The 17,047-nt window shown below is 36.9% G+C and overlaps 1 protein-coding gene across 3 annotated transcripts; it reads right to left on the bottom strand.

Moving 5' to 3' along the window:
- Window positions 1–203: 203 nt before the first annotated feature.
- LOC112010427 (CASP-like protein 3A1) lies at window positions 204–15,397 on the bottom strand. 3 transcript variants are annotated; one of them, XM_065777548.1, is made up of 3 exons: window positions 14,929–15,397; window positions 1,883–2,018; window positions 204–622 (listed from the first exon to the last, which is right to left on the bottom strand). In XM_065777548.1, exons 1-3 carry the CDS (start codon window positions 15,207–15,209, stop codon window positions 407–409), a joined length of 633 nt encoding a protein of 210 aa, XP_065633620.1. In that variant the 5' UTR covers window positions 15,210–15,397; the 3' UTR covers window positions 204–406. The 3 variants fall into 3 exon arrangements, with proteins under 3 accessions (XP_065633620.1, XP_023898536.2, XP_065633625.1); XM_024042768.2 differs by lacking the exons at window positions 204–622; window positions 1,883–2,018 and adding exons at window positions 11,521–12,004; window positions 13,254–13,389 and having other exon boundaries at window positions 14,929–15,375; XM_065777553.1 differs by lacking the exons at window positions 204–622; window positions 1,883–2,018; window positions 14,929–15,397 and adding exons at window positions 11,521–12,004; window positions 13,254–13,389; window positions 14,045–14,131.
- Between the last annotated feature and the right edge of the window lie 1,650 nt (window positions 15,398–17,047).

The raw sequence follows: 17,047 nt of genomic DNA on the forward strand, positions 1-17,047 counted from the left end.
TGCTAATTCGGTTAACTTGTTTTTCTTTTTCACATTTTCTTCTGCCAGAAGAAATGAAAGGACAGTACAAGATAACTTGGTTAAGAATAGTCAAAACTTAAAACTTAACTGGCTGAGTATGATGTTTGATTATCTCACATTGCACACCTAAACATTGACATATTATTAGAGCTTGAACAAACAAGAGTCATCCCAAGCTGGCGTTATAAAACAATCAACAGTAGCGCATTCCCATTACAATTGACAAAAACCATCTCGTTTCTTACAAAAGAGCAATAAGTGCCCTGAATTACAAAGAGAGAACACCAACTATTGATCATTTGTAAAGAAAGGACGATGCAGATAATGTCCTGTAAGTCATTTTTATAGAGGATGGCATAACTAGTTTGTGGGAAAGCAAGGTGATTCAGTTATTGGAAAGCCATATTACATCCTGGACAGCAGACATGGCAAGCAAGATGCAGCTGAAAAAAGTGAAGGCTATAGAGATGGCAACATGATCACAGAAGCTATGTAAATACTTGCAAAAATTGGGTAGAGCTGTATGTCGAATCCCTGTGCGATTCAAGTTAGTGACCCCAGACGCAGCAGACCCTGCACTAATCATGGCATAGGCAAAGACCTGCAAATTAAAACAATCAGGCCCTTAAGCAGTAGTAAACATGAAATGAGGTGCATTTTAATACTGTTATAATAGAACAAAACCATGAAAAAATTTAATAGAAGTATGCTTGTCACTAAACAAGCTCAAGAATTTACCTATGACAGTTTTCTGCAGCTATATGAAGTGGGATAACTAGTATACCATTATTTAATTTTCACTAGCGAGGTAAAAGGTCCAACAAGTTTAATAATAACAGCTAGAAGATAGATAGCATTATAAATGTTTACATGTATGATGTATTTAATCATATGCTCTGAAGTTTTGTCTAAGTACTGTATTTTGACAGAATATGTTCTATGTTACACTTATTTCAACTTTCAAGTATGTCTATCTTGTACATGGGTAAATACATCACACATTGTACCAATCAAATTTTGGCATTTAACTCCTCTCCAATCCTCTCTCCCCCCATCTCCTTCCATTCCAAACAAAGCCTAACTATCTAATGTTTCATATTCTTAAATAGGAGATTATGACATTAAATAACAATGGTGCTGTTTTAGCTACCAGGTAACAATCACTGTTTGGTATTTCAGTAAAAAATTTAAGAATCTGTATATCAAAATTAATGATTTAATGTTACTTTTCAGCCACACTGCTCTGTCAGAAATAGGCTTGTAAATTTTCTAGATATCATAATGCATACAAATTCACCAGCCTGGCAACAAAAAACATTCATGATCCTGCCTATTACAATAACATAGGTCACATCCTGTGCATGATTCATATATCTTGGAAGTTGGAACAAGAAGAAATTTATTTTAAGGTCATTTACCAAAAGCAGTTAATATGCAGTTGAAAGTATCAGAAAACCAATAAAAACATCAATAAATCAAAGTATTTAATCACTGCTATAACATAAAGAAAGATGATGATGGCTCTTCGTTTGAGCTTTTCTGGACCTCTTCAACCCATTTTTCTAGAATCCATGGGATATAACTATCTTTCATAAATATAACTCTAATCCACAGGTGTTTAAACAACATATATAACAGAAAAGAGTGCATGTCAATTATATTAGTTTTTCTACAATATTAAACATGTACAACTATAGTAGGATGAGGATAAATAAATGATATTACCAAGAATAATTGATAAAATAGCTAATTATGCTCATTATAGTAATGTGTCATTTTCTACACCAGGGGAAAAAAGTGCATTTTGCTCTTATTTTAACTGCTAGTTCATGAGAAACTGCCATAAAGATAATAAATTTACCTGATCCCCAGCAAAAATAAGCCATGCATGATTTCTTGAGGGAATAACTGGAGAATTCCTCAGCAGCCGAGATGCGCTAATGAGTAGTTGTAGCAAGGAGTGAGCAGCTACTGCAGCTGAAATCCCAACTAGAAACCTGCCCAGCACAGAGCCATAGAGTTTATCAACTTTTGATCATACACATTACACTTCTAAACTCATTATGCCTTCAAACCAATATCAATTTAAAACTGCACAACTATAATTGAGACATAATATTTAGTTGAACCGTACCTAACTCAATACCTAGAGGAGAACAAGATTCAATTTATAGTTTTATACATGCCAGCCTCAAATAGTACCATTTAAAGGCTATTCATTTTTAAAACCCAGCTATATAGTAAATTCCAGTACAAAATTCATTGGTTCATCTATTATATCTACCATACATCAAGACCACATAGAGATAAACCATAGAACCGAAATACAAATATCCTCTGTCCCACTTTTTTTGTTCTACTTTATGTTCAACTAATCACAACTTGCCATGTATTGTTTAACTTCCCTTATAAAATAGTCAAAGTTTAAAATAGAAAAATAAATAAATAAATAAATAAACACATAATAAGGTATAATTAGTGAAACACAAAAAGTGGTATAGAAGATTTGTGAATCTAAACTAGAAAATGATGATGGTTCCACTCCATTAGGCACCGAAAAGGATCTAAATTCTGAAGCAACAATAATTATCTCATGCATATGCAGTATGCCATATACATTCGCAAATATGTAGACCGACCCCACACTTTGTGAGACCAACATGTTATGAGAGAGATGATGTGCACGCCAGTGCACAGATTACCTTCTCCTAGTCCTAGAACAGAGGACAAAATTTCATTTCAAACTACGTTCCTAAAGTGTTATCATTTTGTTTAAAGGTCTACAAGAGACAAAAAATAAAAACATAAAAAATAAAAAGAAAAAAAAATGATTCACGGGTATGATTCTATTCAGTCAGATGCAATGAAGCTGAAAAGAGAGAATTCCCAAAATTTGTTGTTACATAAGAAGAGCCGAACCCAAGGGCAATTACGTCAACATGGTTTTCAACCGAATTCTTACAACCCGACAAACCAACCAAGACAATGACCTCCGGTCAAGTTTTTGGTAAAAAGTGAAAAAAAAAAAAAAATAGGAAGTCGAGCGGGGAGCTTGTAGTCCTTTTGTACGAACTTCAATTCTTTCATAGTGAATTCAGGTTAGCCTTGAGGATCGGTGGGTCAAATCCTCCCCAGGTTTTTACCGTGTGGTTTCCTGGGTGATCATATCTTGTGTTATTTATTTTCCGCTGCTTTATATCTTGATATGATTGTTTGGATTGTTTTAACCTAGAATTGCTTAATTTGACTAAGTAACAACTTGGCTAATTAATCTAGGCTACGCAATCTGTGTGTTTAAGGGGTCTAAATTCCATCAGCCATATAGAAGGAAGATCTTTGTCTCACCGAGCCCTCACTCAGGGGTACTGGTAGCCAGGTATGCAAAAGGAAGCATAGGAATATGTTAAGAAATGTGACCAGCGTCACAGATTTGCACCAAACATTCACTAACCGGAAGGAGCCCTAAATCCTCTGTCCAGCCATTGGCTATTTGCTCAATGGGGCCTGGATATTGTAGGTCATTTCCCTAAAGCAATAGGAAATAAGAGGTATCTACTAGTCAGCACAGATTACTTCACCAAGTGGGTTGAAACTGAACCATTGGCTAACATCAGGGACATAGATGCTAAAAAATTTGTTTGGAAAAATATTGTTACTTGATTTGGCATCACTCACACCCTCATCTCAGATAACAACCCACAATTTGATAGCGAGGCCTTCCGGAGATACTGTTATGACATGGGGATTACGAATAGATATTCCACCCCAGCTTACCCTTAAGGGAATGGACTGGTCAAGGCTGTCAATAAAGTCATAGTGAATCGACTTAAGAAGAGGTTGGATAATGCGAAGGAAAAATGGGTGGAAGAGTTATTACACATTCTTTGGACATATCAGACTACGTCTCGCAGGTCAACGGGAGAGATGCCATTTTCAATGACGTATGGGGCAGATGCCATTATTCCTTTGGAGACTGGATTCCCAACACTAAGGACGAGTTCTTTCACTCCAAGCAACAATGATGAGTTGTTAGAGAAGAGCCTAGACTTAATTGAGGAACGAAGAGAAAATGAAATGATCCAATTGGCCTATTATCAACACAAGCTCAAGCAGGGGTATGATGCCAATGTGAATCTAAGACCACTAGCACCAGGAGATTTGGTGTTAAGAAAAGTTTTAGGTACTGCTAAGAACCCAGCTTAGGGAAAGCTGGTGCCTAACTATGAAGGACCGTATCGCATCACTATAGTGGCAAAAATAGGCGCATATTATCTAGAAGATCTAGATGAAAATATTGTACTTCGTCTCTGGAATGTAAACAACCTGAGAATGTATTATTATTAATAAAAGCTTCTTTTACTATGTTTTGATTCATTATATTATATGATTGTGTGTTCCATTATTTATCTAAGTATTAAACAACACCTTAGACATGTCTGGCTCCTCGAACCATATGCTTTGAGAAAATTAATACTTAATGACATCTTTCTCAGTGATTAAACAGAATCTTAGTCATGCAACATCTTCCTCAGTGATTAAACAGAATCTTAGTCATGCCTGGCTCCTCGGACTATATGCTTTGGGGAAATTAACACTCTACAGTATCTTTCTAAGTATTAAACAGCACCTTAGACATGCCTGGCTCCTCGGACCACATGTTTTGGGAAAATTAATACTTAATGACATTTTCCTCAATGATTAAACAGAACTTTAGTCATGCCTGGATCCTCGGACCACATGCTTTGAAAAAATTAACACTCTACGACATCTTTTTAAGTATTAAACAACACCTTATACATGCATGGCTCCTCAGACCACATGTTTTGGGAAAATTAATACTTAATAACATCTTCCTCTGTGAATAAATAGAATCTTAGTCATGCCTGGATCCTCAGACCACATGCTTTGGGGAAATTAACACTCTATGGCATCTTTCTTAGCGATTAAACAAAACCTTAGTCATGCCTAGTTCCTCAGACCATATGCTTTGGGGAAATTAACACTCTACGGCATCTTTCTAAGTATTAAACAGCACCTTAGACATGTCTAGCTCCTCGGGCCACATGCTTTGAGAAAATTAATACTTAATGACATCTTCCTTAATGATTAAACAAAACCTTAGTCATGCCTAGCTCCTCAGACCACATGTTTTAGGGAAATTAACACTCTACGATATCTTTCTAAGTACTAAACAAAACATTAGCCATGCTTAGCTCCTTAGACCACATGCTTTGGGTAAATTAATACTCCTTGACATCTATCTAAATATCAAACAGAACCTTGGTCATGTCTGGCTCCTCAGACCATATACCTTAGATAAATTAATATATTTTAATCACTATTCCAAGTATCAAACAAAACCTTAGCTATGCCTGACTCCTCAGACCACATGCTTTGAGTAAATTAATATTTTCTATCAAATTGCTTAGTGTCAAGGCAAAACCTTAGTTATTGCGAACTTTTTGGACTACACATTTAAGGTAAATTAGTATTCCTTATTGATTACTTTAATGTCAGATATAAACACTTCAAACAGCAATGATTTTCACTATAATAAGAGTCTCAACTAGATGCTTATAAGCATCACTTAAAGCATTTACAGGCATACCTATGTCTATTTAAAAATTGATTATCTCTTTGACCCTATAAACTTATTAATGAGTAAGGCACAGAGTAATTTCAAATCTATATGTATGCTGCATTACTGTGTATCTTCTTAAAATTAGAATTCTGCTTCGCCGAGATGGTGAACTTAGTAGATTTCACTTGTTTTACTGTTGATCATGTAGGATGGGATAACTTTTCTATTACTTATGCAGATTTATGAGAAAGGTTTTCACCCCATTATTACATTTATTAAGTGTTAAACAAGATAGAAATTATATCAGTACTTGTGTAAGAATCACAGAAATAAGAAAAATATTCATATATTTCATTAATAATAGCCTTAAAGAAAGGCAGATTGAATACAAAAAGGCAACTTGGTTACAAGTTATAAGAACCAAAACATAAGTTGCCGAGAGAGAGAGAGAGAGAGAACTATCTTAAATCTACTTCTTTTTTATTACAATTTTTCCATGAGATGGGGCTTTGGATTGCTGGGTTGCAGCCTCCAAGGATCCTTAGTCAGTACCTTTGGGGTCACCCTTAGCAGGAATTGGAAGAGTTGCAAGGACAATCTCCATCCTAGGTGCCTCATTATCTTTAGTGGAATCCTGGGGACCAGTTGGGGGCTTGGTGGCATCAGGGGCCACTCCCTTGGTCACCCCGGCCTCTTTTTCATTTACCCCCGGCTGCTCAGCCACCTTCGAAGGGCTACCAGAGAAGGGAAGGGCCTTCTCGAAGCTGCTCTTCTCTGGAACGGCCACCTCTAAAGGAGTGTCTACCTTAGAGCTGCTGAAGGGAGAGGGGTGGATGGCTAGAGGATAATAGACACTTTCTGCCTTCCTGAGTACAGAAGAAGCCTTAACCCCAGGTTGGTTGAGAGCCTCATTCCATACCTGGAGGCAATAAGTCTTACATACCCCTAGGACCTCGGCCCTAAGGGCGTCCTCGGTCTCAACCACCCTAACATCATACCCATGTTACTCTGCCTCCTCCCGAGCTTTTTTTGCCTCTTCCTTAGCTTTCTCTGCCTAGTCCTTGGCCTTTTGGACCTCCTCTAATTTTCTCTTTAGAGTAATGATTTGCTTCTTGGAGACGGCCAATTAATCCTCAACTTTGCAAAGCAACACCCTTTGGCCTTTTGCTTGTTTTTCAGCGCTGTCCAAGCCATTTCAGCGCTCTTTCTCTCTCTCACCTCCTCAATCAGCTTAGCCTTCATATCTTAGACGCTTTTTTCAGCTACGTGGAAGGCATCCACGGCTACTATCCTCCTCTCGTCTTCCTCCTTCATTTTTCGATAGGAGTAGTTCACCATCTCCTCAGCCTTAAAAGTGGCTTGGGTGGCCTGGAAAAGAAAAGGAGTACAGTTTTTTTTTTTTTTTTAAACTTGACTTAAAACTTAACTTAAAATTTTTCTTTTACTTACTATGGCTAAGTCCCTTTTCAGTCCGAGGAAGACTTCATGCTGCCTCATAGATCTGAGGTCAGCCATATCCTTGGGTAGTAGCAAGGATTGCTCCACCGCATGTACTACGTACCTAGCTGTGCCCCGCTAAAAGTCTCAGATGGAGGTATCATTAAGAAGGGGAGCTCCATCCAGCTCCATGCATGGGGCCTAAACGAGGGCTATAGCACGGTGGTCAACCCTTTTTTCTCCCTCAGTGGCTGACCTCGTCTGCATCATCCGGGGCTACTTGGCCCCCCTCTAGGGCTCGATCTCTTGTGGAGGTTGGTTCTTCCCAACTTCCACCACTTCCTTCCCCTTCTCCTCCCTCTTCTGTGTTTGGTCAACTTGATCAGCTCGGAAGGGTTAGGTGGGTGGAGGAGTGAGGAGCCTAGTCTGAGAAGCCTTTCCATGTGCATCTCTCCCCGACTGAGACTCCAACAACTCCTAGAGAGTTGACCTCTGCTTCCTTTGGATCCCTATCTTGTCTGATAAGGGTGTAACTCCTTTGAGGGGACTAGATTGTGGTTGGGAAAGCTAGCCGAGGTCACCAGTTGATGGCTCAAGAGACAAGGGCTGATTAAAAGCCTTATAGAGGTCATCTGAGTCCGAGACATCTACTATCTCTTTTTGCTTTTCTTCTTCCGCCTCGTCTTCTTCTTTGTTGGTAGGTTGGGAGGAAGTAGCTTCACCAGTTGTTTGTTGAAATGGAAAGGCTACCTTGGGGACGCCTTCTAGAATGCGTTGAGTAGAGAGAGCGCATTTAGGACTAGAGTGCCTTTGGGAAGGAGAAAACTCGAGATGGCTACACTAATCCAATGAAGGCGGGGGTCTTTGGCTTTTATGACACACTTGGGCACTTGGAAGCTGGACGAGATCGGCATGTATCCTAGGATCAGGTGAGATGCTCATAACTGACCGTCCTTGTTCACAAACACCTTAGCCCGAAGGATTTTGTCTAGGCTATCCTTGTTGACCAGGTTGAAATTTAGCTCGACAGAGTGTCTATCTGCAAAATCATCAAAGAAACATAAGAAAAGCCATCAGAATCAGAAATAGTACTAATCAAAGGAAAGGGGGTAATTTTAAAAACAAAACAAAACAATTCTCGTAAACGTAAAGCCCCACCTGGTTGCCCCTCTCTCGTCGGGCAGGGGAGACCATCGTGCCACTCCCCTAACAAGATTAAAAAATCTTTATTCAACCCCTTGTTGGATTTGGGGAGGCATTGGATAAGCCTAACCTCGGGGTACCTTGATTTTAGGTAGTATCGCTGCCCCTTTTAAAGGTGAAGGTTATAGACCCAGTTGAAGTCGTAGTGGGTCAGCCCTAAGCTCATCCTCTCATTAAGGGCATCTACAGAGCCTAAGATCCTAAACATATTAGGGGCTCACTGGGTAAGAGCTAATCTATGGGTCCTAAGATAATCCCTAGTTACGGTGCCCATAGGGATTCTTATCCCACCCTCTATAAAGGCAATCATCGGTATCACTACCTCTCCCTCTTACCTGTCTTTATACCATTGCCCCTCTTTACAGTACCTAATACCTATCCCTGGAGAGATCCTATACAGAGCTCTAAAGCTCTCTATTCCCTCCTCAGAGCCTACCAAGCTTTTGAATCTACCCATTCCTAAAGGAAAACTGGACACACTAAGAAAAAAATGGAACGGAAGAAGAGCTGAGGAGGAAAGGACACTAAGAAAAGAAAAGTGTGTGGAAAAATAAAGTGAAAAGGATTTATGAAAACTTATAGAAGAAAGAAGAGTATCCTTAGAGCTTTTGGCATTTGTAAAAGCACGAGTAAGTTGGAAGGTTTAGCAGGTTCAATGTATGTGCGCTAGAGCTAAGTGAATGCTAAAGTAAGGTAAGTGATTGATTTAAGTGATATTTATATCAAAGAGAAAGCTGCAAAGCGGGAAAGTTCCCGCCCAAGTCCCAGCAGAATCCTCAGCCATTGGATCTGCATTGCGCCGTAGAATGTGGGGGACAGGTAGCCGTAAAATTTTAATGAAGAGCACCTCTCGTATGCCAAAGCATCAGGAGCGTGTCTTGTATAGTTGAAAAGGCATCTACACAGGCAGAGGTGATGTGTGGTGAGCATGGACTGGCTAGGGTGACGTCGAAACCCTCCTTTCTTGTCGAAGAGCCAGAAAGAAGAATCTCGAGGGGCTATTATAGGGGTATTGTGCCAGGAGCTCACTATTTATGTAGATATTGGGCCTAAGGCCCAATCTAAGAATAAGGGGTCGTCCGAAGAGGAATAAACTTTGCCAAAGGAGTCCGTGTTAGTAAATGAAGAAGTTAGTTTTTGTCATAATGGCCCAGGAGGGTGGGCCGAGGATGAACACCCCCTCGGCTAATCAAGGCCGAAGTCAGAAGAGATGGTCTGCAGTCCAAGAGAACATTCTAGGAAATTCTATTGGTATGGATAGGCATTGCAAAAACATAGGACAGGGGGAAGTCCTAAAATATCTAAGGGAAAAAGCTATTACCAGCACATTAAATGCACTGCAGCTAACTCTCTAGCCGCATTAATGTGGAGGTGATACCTAAATAGTGGTTATCAATCTTATAGCTACTACACAAAGACTTATGGAATGTGCTAATGGGACAAGTACCAAAACCAGTCATCTAGCATGCACGTGGAGGACAAAGATGAGAGGAGAAGGGAGTATAAAAGAAAGAAGTGGCAATAAGAGAAGAGGATCGAGAAATCAATAGAGAAACACTATAGCAATTAGGAACCAAATTTGTAATCAAACTTAAGAATCATATATAAGAATCAGTCTTCTCGGACTTTGTCGAGGACAATTTTCTTCAGTTGAAACTTGTTTATTTTCGTCCTTTTGTGATCTGAATCTATTTTAGTGTTTGTTTGATTCATTAAAACCCAGTCTTTCCAACCCACTCTCTACAAATTAATTGTTTTGGACTTTTTGGGCCTAAGTCCATCCACATTTTGAGCTAGGGACTCAAATCAGGTCCTTACACCACCAAAGAACAAAAAAAATCATGTGTTATTGGCGAAACTAGAACTAAATTTTTTGCAACTGCAGTAAACTGGTATAAATAGCAGTTGACTATAGCAAGTTGTTAAAAATAAAATACAATATTTTATTAAGATTATATTTCTTCCTTCAATTAAAAAACTCAAATTCTCTCTATTCCTTTATTATTTTCATGAGTTATTTATATTATTTTAAATGAAGTGATAAAAAAAAATAAAAAATAAAAAAATATTTGATATTGGGTATATTGTAAAGTGAGGTGGTAAAATAAATAAAGTAGTTTTTTAAAGTGTTAAAAGCTAAAAATTTTAGCATCACCATTGTGAATGCTCTAACTTCAAAAAAAAAAAAAAATCCTAGCCAACCTAATATTAAAAAATATATATTATTTTGATTTTATCTTTGTCTTTGTCTTTGTTGGTACATGATTGTAACTTAATGTATTTAGAAAAAATGATTTTGTGTATTTATAATTTTTTAATATTATATGGATGTCTATTTGGAGTTTTTTTTCTTTTTTCTTTTCTTTCTTTATACTCCGGCCTTTGCTAGCTTAAAATCCTGGGTCCGTCCTTATATGTATGTATTATATAAATAGTTAAGTAGTATTGTGTGCTTGCATTGAATGGTATAACTAAAAATTTATATGTAAATAATTCAAAACTATATTAATAAAATTGGTCACCGCTGTGTGAATTTTTATTAATTAAATATGTATTATATATTTAAATATATTTGGTTTAATTTTTTTCCATGTAACACTGGAGCGAGGGAGTAGTATTTATGAAATTTTGAACGCTCAAAAACTCATGTCATGCATGGCTAAACATTATTTAATTCGATTTCACTTAATTAATTGTTTCCATAAAATATATTTGATACCCCATGAGAAACCCACGTCCAAATCTTCTATACCACTTTATGTTCCACCAATCACTACTTGCTATGTTTTTGTTTTACTTTTCATTTTAAACTTCAGTTATTCTATAAGGAAAGTAAAATGAAAATATGGCAGGTAGTAATTTATGGAACATAAAGTAGTACACAAAAAGTGGTACAAAAGATTTAGACTCAATGGTGAGTTAGACACCACAACATTTTCAAAAGATCCACTTTCAAATTACTGTACCAAACTTAATTACCCTAAACCCTTTTTCTTTTTTAATAATATTAAACCCCTTATTTATAAAAGCATAAATGCCTCAGATATTAACAAAGAACTAAGAATTCTATTGCAGGACATGTCCTAGAATTTCATGATGCATAGCAATCAGTGATAATTTTATGTGAAGTAGAATGATTGTTACTATATATGTGCTCAAATGCTAATTCGGTTAACTTGTTTTTCTTTTTCACATTTTCTTCTGCCAGAAGAAATTTGGTTAAGAATAGTCAAAACTCAAAAGCTAACTGGCTGAGTATGATGTTTGGTTATCTCACATTGCACACCTAAACATTGACATATTTATTAGAGCTTCTACAAACAAGAGTCATCCCAAGCTGGCGCTATAAAACAATCAACAGTAGCGCATTCCCATTACAATTGACAAAAACCATCTCGTTTCTTACAAAAGAGCAATAAGTGCCCTGAATTACAAAGAGAGAACACCAACTATTGATCATTTGTAATGAAAGGACGATGCAGATAATGTCCTGTAAGTCATTTTTATAGAGGATGAAATAACTAGTTTGTGGGAAAGCAAGGTGATTCAGTTCTTGGAAAGCCATATTACATCCTGGACAGCAGACATGGCAAGCAAGATGCAGCTGAAAAAAGTGAAGGCTATTGAGATGGCAACATGATCACAGAAGCTATGTAAATACTTGCAAAAATTGGGTAGAGCTGTATGTCGAATCCCTGTGCGATTCAAGTTAGTGACCCCAGACGCAGCGGACCCTGCACTAATCATGGCATAGGCAAAGACCTGCAAATTAAAACAATCAGGCCCTTAAGCTACAGTAAACATGAAATGAGGTGCATTTTAATACTGTTATAATACAACAAAACCATGAAAAAATTTAATAGAAGTATGCTTGTCTGTCACTAAACAAGCTCAAGAATTTACCTATGACAGTTTTCTGCAGCTATATGAAGTGGGATAACAAGTATAGCATTATTTAATTTTCACTAGCGAGGTAAAAGGTCGAAGTTTAATAATAACAGCTAGAAGATAGATAGCATTATAAATGTTTACATGTATGATGTATTTAATCATATGCTCTGAAGTTTTGTCTAAGTACTGTATTTTGACAGAATATGTTCTATGTTACACTTATTTCAACTTTCAAGTATGTCTATCTTGTACATGGGTAAATACATCACACATTGTACCAATCAAATTTTGGCATTTAACTCCTCTCCCCCCATCTCCTTCCATTCCAAACAAAGCCTAACTATCTAATGTTTCATATTCTTAAATAGGAAATTATGCCATTAAATAACAATGGTGCTGTTTTAGCTACCAGGTAACAATCACTGTTTGGTATTTCAATAAAAAACTTAAGAATCTGTATATCAAAATTAATGATTTAATGTTACTTTTCAGCCATGCTGCTCTGTCAGAAATAGGCTTGTAAATTTTCTAGATATCATAATGCATACAAATTCACCAGCCTGGCAACAAAAAACATTCATGATCCTGCCTATTACAATAACATAGGTCACGTCCTGTGCATGATTCATATACCTTGGAAGTGGGAACAAGAAGAAATTTATTTTAAGGACATTTACGAAAAGCAGTTAATATGCAGTTGAAAGTATCAGAGAACCAATAAAAACATCAATAAATCAAAGTATTTAATCACTGCTATAACATAAAGAAAAATGATGATGGCTCTTTGTTTGAGCTTTTCTGGACCTCTTCAACCCATTTTTCTAGAATCCATGGGATATAACTATCTTTCATAAATATAACTCTAATCCACAGGTGTTTAAACAATATATATAACAGAAAAGAGTGCATGTCTATTATATTAGTTTTTCTACAATATTAAACATGTACAACTATAGTAAGATGAGGATAAATAAATAGTATTACCAAGAATAATTGATAAAATAGCTAATTATGCTCGTTATAGTAATGTGTCATTTTCTACACCATGGGAAAAAAGTGCATTTTGCTCTTATTTTAACTGCTAGTTCATGAGAGACTGCTATAAAGAAAATAAATTTACCTGATCCCCAGCAAAAATAAGCCATGCATGATTTCTTGAGGGAATAACTGGAGAATTCCTCAGCAGCCGAGATGCGCTAATGAGTAGTTGTAGTAAGGAGTGAGCAGCTACTGCAGCTGAAATCCCAACTAGAAACCTGCCCAGCACAGAGCCATAGAGTTTATCAACTTTTGATCATACACATTACACTTCTAAACTCATTATGCCTTCAAACCAATATCAATTTAAAACTGCACAGCTATAATTGAGACAATTATTAGTTGAACCGTACCTAACTCAATACCTAGAGGAGAACAAGATTCAATTTATAGTTTTATACATGCCAGCCTCAAATAGTACCATTTAAAGGCTATTCATTTTTAAAACCCAGCTACATAGTAAATTCCAGTACAAAATTCATTGGTTCATCTACTATATCTACCATACATCAAGACCACATAGAGATAAACCATAGAACCGAAATACAAATATCTTATGTACCACTTTTTTTGTACCACTTTTTTTGTCCCACCTTATGTTCCACTAATCACAACTTGTCATGTATTTATTTAACTTCTCTTATAAAATAGTCAAAGTTTAAAATGGAAAAATAAATAAATAAACAAATAAACACGTAACAAGGTATAATTAGTGAAACACGAAAAGTGGTATAAAAGATTTGTATTCCTAAACTAGTAAATGATGAGAACCAATACTTCCACTCCATTAGGCACCGAAAAGGATCTAAATTCTAAAGCAACAATAATTATCTCATGCATATGCCATATACATTCGCGAATATGTAGACCAACCTCACACTTTGTGAGACCAACATGTTATGAGAGAGATGATGTGCACGCAAGTGCACAGATTACCTTCTCCTAGAACAGAGGACAAAATTTCATTTCAAACTACGTTCCTAAAGTGTTATCATTTTGTTTAAAGGTCTACAAGAGACAAAAATAAAAACATAAAAAAAATAAAAAAAATAAAAAAGATTCACGGGTATGATTCTATTCAGTCAGATGCAATGAAGCTGAAAAAGAGAGAATTCCCAAAATTTGTTGTTACATAAGCAGCGCCAAACCCAAGGGCAATTACGTCAACATGGTTTTCAACTGAATTCTTACAACCCGACAAACCAACCAAGACAGTGACCCGCTTTCTCCGGTCAAGTTTTTGGTAAAAAGTGAAAAAAAAAAAAAAAAAAAAAAAAAAAAAAAAAAAAAAAACAACAACCACCTAATAGTGAACTAGTAATTAACATGAACCTTGCTAATGCTCCGTTTGGTGGTAAGAAAATGAATTCAAAATTTTCGATTCTCATCATTTTGGACCCAACAAAAGAAAACATAACAAACCCACCACCAAACCAATCACTCTGTGCATTATTCTGAAATCTGAAACAGCGCAAAATGAAATGTTGCTTTTGCATCAAATTCAAAAACCAATCTAAAACTTTCCTTTCTTTTCTTAACTTTTGAAAAAGAGGAAAAGAAAATATAGCAAAATTCAAAATAAATGCAACTTGGGACCCACCAAAAAAAATAGTAAAAAGAAAAAGCTCAAGTAGTCACCACAAGAATCCATTGTTCCTCATTTTCCTCACGTTTCTCGGCTACCAAACAATAGCAAAGGACCAGAACAGAAGGCAGATGGGTAAAGTGAGAGTTGAGGAATGGAGAGAGAGGCTTACTCGAAAGAGTGAGAGAAAGACCACTTGGAGTGAATAGGAAACTGGAAGCCATAGATGGAGACAGAGTTAGACTGGCTAGCTGTGACCATGAAAGAGAGAGCTGCGAGAGAGGTGAACATGCACAACAGCCTCAACACCACGTGACCCACGTCCGAGCCACACTTTCTCTTACTGTTATTATTATTATTTTGATTTTGATAAAGATCATGATGATCAAGTGGCCTCGAGCTCGTGATCATCATCCCCACCAGAGGACCACTCATTGTGCCACTACTCTCCATATCCGCGGCTCCAACCTTTGCCTCCGCCCTCTCCGCCTCCCTGTCCTCCGCTCACTCACCATTTTCTTTACTTAGCTTAACACAGACTCTCTCTGAGAGTAAAAGTAAAGACTAAAAATATTTTGTTAGAGCTCAAGCAGTGTGTGTGGGTTTTTACTGGTTTTAAAGAGCTGTGTGTGAAAGTTCGGCTCCATCAAGTCACTTTTTGTCTTTTTCAGTTTTCTATAGCTTGTATTAATTATTTCCAACCCAATGATAATATAAATTTTAATACAATATAAATTTTTCAATTTTTTTATGCATTTTAAAAATTCTATTCTAATTTAATCTAAATATATAAGTGTATGAAACTCTCCCTGAAAACTTGAATCCCTCCCAACTCTTGTCCCCCACACCCCAAACTTGAAATTGGTTATAAATGCACTATAATTTAAATACACATTTGTTATTTTATTAAAATGACATTATCACATTTATTATCATATTAAATTCATCAATTAAATTTTAATATCTTTTTCATTTCAAACACAGTGATGTAGCTATAAGCCTACAACAAATCCATCACTTCTGCATTAAATGCACTACACCAACTCAACTAACTGTATTAATAGCAGAATGACCCTCAAACAATGCCCTCACAACTTATAGCACATTCTACCACCTCCAGTAAAACCCTGATGAGACAAATATCCGAAGGAAGATCAGTGGCTGTGCAAATGGAGGGTGTTGACACCGTATTTTGTTCACCCTCGATTTACGTGCCGGACCTCAAAAAATTCAAAAATATTATTTTCTCTCCATGGCTATGAGAACATCTAGAAATACGTAGCGCAACCCGTTCGAACACCAGAGCACTCAAAATGCCTCTTTTAGACAAAATGACCAAAATGCCCCTAGCCAACTTAGGGTTAACCGAATGTCAAACGAGGTCAAAACCCTCACAAAACGACACTTTTCATAGTTTTACATCAAACCTGACCTTCTCGAAGATTTTTGGCAAGTTTGACCTACTTTGACCCAAAGTTGACCCCAAATGGTCCCTGAAAACCCTAACTTTGATTCGGTTGTCAGAATAGGTTGAAACTAATGCCATTGCAAAGATTATCAAATTTTCAGTCCAACAACTATTCATGGGTTGAAATCAGAGTTAAAACGACCAAAATATCACGAAAACTAGGATAACGCACTAATCGATGCACTACTAACTTTCGAGGGCCATAACTTTTAATCTAACTGTTGGATTCTCAAATTCCATACCTTTTCAGAAACAGGAAGTCAAGATCTTTTCAGGGGTGTCAAGATCATCCCAATCTCTGGCCATTTGAAGGTGGCGGCCCTTGAAGGGCTAACGCCTCAAAAAGCATGCTGGGGCTATAAAAGGCCCTAAGCACCCTCCAAACCCAAAAAAAAAAAAAAAAAAAAAAGAGTCTCGTTGGGTCCTGCTCTCTACCTAGATGAATTCTGAGCATTTTTCCTCTCTCTCAAACACCAAAAAAAAAAACACACACACACACACACATCAAAACCTCTTGATTCTTCTCTCTTCACTAAAATACAAGGTAGTGTTCATACCCTCCATCTTCCTCTCCTGAGTTCTACACCTTGGATTTGGGGTTTAAGGGTGTGGATATAGCTTTTTAGCTACTATCCACACCTCTAACCTTCTAAATCTTTTTCTAGCATTTATCTTGTTCTTTTTGCTTGAATCACATGATTTATTACTTTCTTTAGCATGTTGCTTACTTTATTGGTGCTTCTAGCCTAAATCTCCTTGCTTTTTATGCTTTATGCCATGTTTCATTCTTAGATCTACATCCTTACATGCTTATATGTTTAGA

The sequence above is a fragment of the Quercus suber genome, unplaced genomic scaffold (genome assembly GCF_002906115.3).
Source record: "Quercus suber isolate HL8 unplaced genomic scaffold, Cork oak 2.0 scaffold_10, whole genome shotgun sequence".
NCBI lineage: Eukaryota > Viridiplantae > Streptophyta > Magnoliopsida > Fagales > Fagaceae > Quercus > Quercus suber.